At 45.1% G+C, this 4,281-nt stretch overlaps 2 protein-coding genes across 7 annotated transcripts in view; one reads left to right on the forward strand and one right to left on the reverse strand.

Annotated features, from left to right (window-relative positions):
• Positions 1-320, reverse strand: part of FNTA (farnesyltransferase, CAAX box, alpha) — a 9,516-nt gene extending 9,196 nt beyond the window's left edge. Inside the window, exon 1 of the mRNA XM_017735338.1 lies at positions 219-320. Coding sequence (XP_017590827.1) covers positions 219-320 — 102 coding nt within the window. The remainder of the gene's footprint in view (positions 1-218) is intronic.
• FUT10 (fucosyltransferase 10) overlaps positions 1-4,281 on the forward strand; it is a 21,978-nt gene that overhangs the window by 4,189 nt on the left and 13,508 nt on the right. Inside the window, exons 1-2 of one of the 6 annotated variants that reach the window (XM_017735403.1) lie at positions 255-345; positions 1,083-1,256. The exons of 4 other annotated variants lie outside the window; for them this stretch is intronic. The gene's annotated coding sequence lies outside the window, so the exon portion shown is untranslated. Of the gene's footprint in view, positions 1-254; positions 346-1,047; positions 1,257-4,281 lie in introns of those variants that run through there. One more of the 6 variants, XM_017735402.1, reaches the window with a different exon arrangement.

Consider the following 4,281-nt stretch of genomic DNA (forward strand, 5'->3'; position numbering starts at 1 on the left):
CCACATCGGGAGTTTACACAGCGCAGGGAAAACACAAGTGGCGCCATTTTAGGTTCAAGCCACCTAACAGGTGTAAAAGGTGAAACTGGAGAAGGTTTTGAAACAGCCGCTGCTAACCAACGGGTGAAACTGGAGAAGGCAGCAGACCCAGCAGGAGCTGGGTGGGGTTAGCCTGGAGAAAAGGAGGCTCAGGGGTGACCTTAGTGCTTTTCAACTACCTGAAAGGAGGCTGTAGCCACGTGGGAATCGGCCTCTTCTCCCAGGCAACCAGAGACGAGACACAGTCTCAAACTGCACCAGCGGAGGTTCAGGGCGGCCATCAGGAGGAGTTTCTTCACAGGAAAGGTGATTAGGCATTGGAATGGACTACCCAGGGTCAACTGGACTGTGGTCCGGTTGACAAGGTGGTGTTCTGTCATAGGTTGGACTCGATGGATCTCAGAGATCTTTTCCAACCTAAATGATTCTGTGATCCCCTAATGTGGTGTTGGTCAGCAGGACAAAGTAGCTGAACTGAAGACAGGTGTTAGAGAACAGCTGATTCAGGGGTACGGGCTTGTAGTCTGGGGCATTTTGAGATGCATTAGCATGAAAAGGATTAAAGACAGATGGAGCATGTGCAGTAGCAAGGGCTGTGCCTAGATCTGCATCTATACTGTATTCTCAGGGAGGGGGGGGGAAATCATTCTATATGTGGTGGAAATCGCTGAAGTCTTTTGTCAGAATGAGGCCACCCTCAATTTAGATTTTATAATTTAATTTATTAAGTGAACAGGCCAAATTCCCTTATTCAAATTACTTGTCTGGGTCACAACGATTAGAGACACTGTAAGCTAAATTAGCTATAAAGCCCAGGTAAAGCACCCACAGCACTGAGCATGCCTCAGGCTCCTCCAAAGCAAGCACACACCTCTCCAGGCTGTGACACAGAGTTTTGTACCCTCATGGCCCCTCCCATCACCGCTCACTGTCCCTCCCCCGAGGTCCATGTAAGAGTGCGTTTAATTGGTTTAAATTTAGGGATGATGTTTCGATGTATTCCATTGGTAAAAGTCTCTTGTCCAATCGCTCGTCTGCTTCAGGGGCGTCAGTCTCTTCAGGGTGACGTCATCAGGCTTTTGGCGGGAAAGATCCTCATTAAAATTCAGCGTTGCTGTGGAGTTTGCTGGTAGGCCAACAGTTGGTTTCTAAACATAGCTCACTGGAAAGTTCCTCTGGACCTTCTCTCCTCTATTGAAGCACAACTTAATTTACAGGTAAGTTAAAAGAATATAATTTTATAACACATTTTAAACTTTTTAGGTCTAACTTGAACGTTTGACTAATGCTTAACTTCAATATGAACATTTGAACAGTGTAGCAGTAGTACAACTTGGAAGGTTTAACTTTTATAATTCAGATTAATTGTTTAATTCTGCAATTTTAATTAATAACACAAACTAATTAACTATTATTCATTAATGCGAAAGCCAACTTTTCCAACTTTTATTTATAACATCTTTAATTCTGAGCTGCTCAAGTTGAAAGGGCTGTTGTGTGTGTCACATGTTTTACAGTGATTTTATGGAAAGAAGAATGGTGCCACAGCGACAATGAGGGAGTATAAATGCACAGCTGCAAATTGAGACACAAGATCCAGGACAAGGAAAAATCAGGCCCACAGGTGGTTCTTGTGTCACTGAGCAGCTTTGTCTCCTTTGGGAAGTCCCTTGAACTCTGTGTTTTCCTTGTCTCCCTGCCTTTTTTTCTGTCCTATTTTATTCTGAGGACTTCATTTGTTCCTGCCAGGATGTTCATACTCATTGGAGTGCATAGTGGGGTTGCTGCTTCTGGGTGTTACAGTAATATAGACTATACTAATATAATGAGGATAAAACCCAGAGAAATCTACTGAAAGGTCACTTTGAATAACAGGACTGTGCAAACAACAGAAAGGAAATGGGCATATCCAGAGACAGACAGGATACCCAACAGGACCTAAGTGAAAGAAAAAAATTCTAAAATGACAAAGAATAAAAAGAGAGAGGAAGAACAAAGGCATAGAAAGAAACAAAGTGTATTAAAAACAGATCAGAGGAAAATTGTACATATGAATGAGAGAAACCTCAAACACAGTAAATTGTGTTTTGTAAGAGAGCAGAAAGGAAAGCTGCTGTTCCTGACCCATGGAAAGAAAAGTTGCATTGCAAGTTTGTTAAGATCACCAACAGCTCTCCATGGACAGAGGGCACATGAGACACAGATCTTTAAGAAATCTGGTTTATTAGCTCTGCTGTTTGAGCGACAGTTGTGTTTTTTGGGGTTGTCTTCATCCAGAATTCGTACATGATGACCTGGCCCTGCCCTTGCTTATGCTGGTATCATCTTTACCAGCTATTTAACATGGATTACAGACAAACCAGATCCTGCAATAAGAGCTAATTTCCTCAGAGTGGCATAACAGGACAAGAAACAAAAGTGAACTTCTCTGATGGCAGCCACTGGATTGAGCTGGTCCAAGAACAGCTTGCTTATGGCATGGGATGGACAGCAGATACCACAGCCATCCCACTGCCCTCAGGACCCAGTTGTGCATTTTCAGTCTGAAACTGTGGGTTATTGGGTCTGTGGGCTGTATCTAAAGGTTTGAGGGACAGTAACTGAGAAAACTCAAGCCTGTGGAAGGAAGCTGAAGCATTTTACAATTAAATTTTGTCCTCATGAGAGCAACTTAGGAGTGTGCCAGCTGAGGAAATGTGAAAGCCAGGAATATAAATAAGTTTAAAATTACAGACTAGATCAAAACCCAGTGGGATCACAGAAGTCCTCCCATGAACTATACCAGGTTTCGGATCCATTTCCAACCACTCGATTTAATTTACTGAGCTACACCTCATTGTGCCATGCTAACTTCAGTCCTTGCAGCCTCTAGGCACTCTGAATTAGGCCTGCAAAAGCAGGATTCTGCCTTCACGTGAACCTGCTTTGCAAAATAATACTTGGAGATTCTTGCTGTGTGCCTCATGACTTAAAGTGAGTGGACATCCTTCATGTTCCAGGTTGAATATCTGTAAACACACTTTAAAGATAATATTAAAACCCCACCTGAAAGCTTCTACATAAAAATACGACTCCAGCAGCTAGAACCTGTGTGAGGAAGCAACAAATAGGACATGACCTGGGATTAATCACTAAACAAAGACTGGAGGATAAGTAAATCTGCATGTCCCAGCATTGCAGTGTCAGTTGCTAGTTTTCATATCAGGAAGAGACTGGTAGTTCAGAGAGAAATCAGAGCTCTCTGGTGCAGTATGTACAGCAAGAGGTGGGTGTTGCTCCAAAGGGGCTACTGGAAAGAATAGCTGTAGTGGCAAGGGGACAGAGCCAGTGTGGCAAGGATCACGGACACTGCTGCAGAGGATTCAGGTTGCCTGGTGGGTACCCTTCTGATCCTCTCGGGAAGGCTGCAGGCATTACGCACTCAGAGTAAGGAGATGAGCTGTGTGCATAACATTTCTACAGTTTTTATCAGTCATGCGTTTCAGTTGAGGCACAGGTGTCTCCTCTGCCTCTTCTGGAATTCTTTCTCCCTCCACTCCCTCAGGTAATCAGTCCCCTGCCTGCCACGTCTGGGTTAGAAACAGCAGATACCTCACTTTCAAGTGTTCGTGTATAAATTTAAGTACCTATGGAGAAGTGTATAGGTATCAGGTATTTCTGTGTTAATACAAATGTGTATGTATGCGATGGACGCATTACATACGCGAGAATGGGTGGTTCGTAAGTGTGTATCAGGTAAGTATGGACTCTGAGCTAGCAGAACCAGGCTTTTGGAGTAAACATCTACAAAGAGCAAGACGTGCACAAAGTGTTTCCCAGCTTCAGGAAGCCCCGAGCGGGCAGACAGGACCGTTCCCTGGTCGGTACACATGGCCCCGCGGGGATGCCTCGGCAAGGCTGGAAGCAAGGCATGGTGTCAGCTGCGGGATGCCTGCCGCAGCTCCGCGCCACAGGGACGAAGGATGAGCGCGGCGGCACTCCCAGCTCCTCGGGGCTTCCCAGCTGCCGTGACGCATTTCTTTTTCTGACTGCTCGCTGGCCTCATACAGACAATCTAAAGTCTCCCGTCAGGATAGCACCGGCACTGTAGTAAAAAAACATAAAACCGCAAAGCGCGCTATTATGGAAACAGCTATAGGAATCGGTGTCAGGGGCGAATTTATTTTTGGGAATTGGGTGAGGTCTTGCAGTGAGGGTTTGCAGAAGAGGAGTCGGACGGGGTGGAACTGATGGCGCTCTCGG

Source organism: Corvus brachyrhynchos, unplaced genomic scaffold, assembly GCF_000691975.1.
Source record: "Corvus brachyrhynchos isolate BGI_N302 unplaced genomic scaffold, ASM69197v1 scaffold22, whole genome shotgun sequence".
Taxonomy (NCBI): domain Eukaryota; kingdom Metazoa; phylum Chordata; class Aves; order Passeriformes; family Corvidae; genus Corvus; species Corvus brachyrhynchos.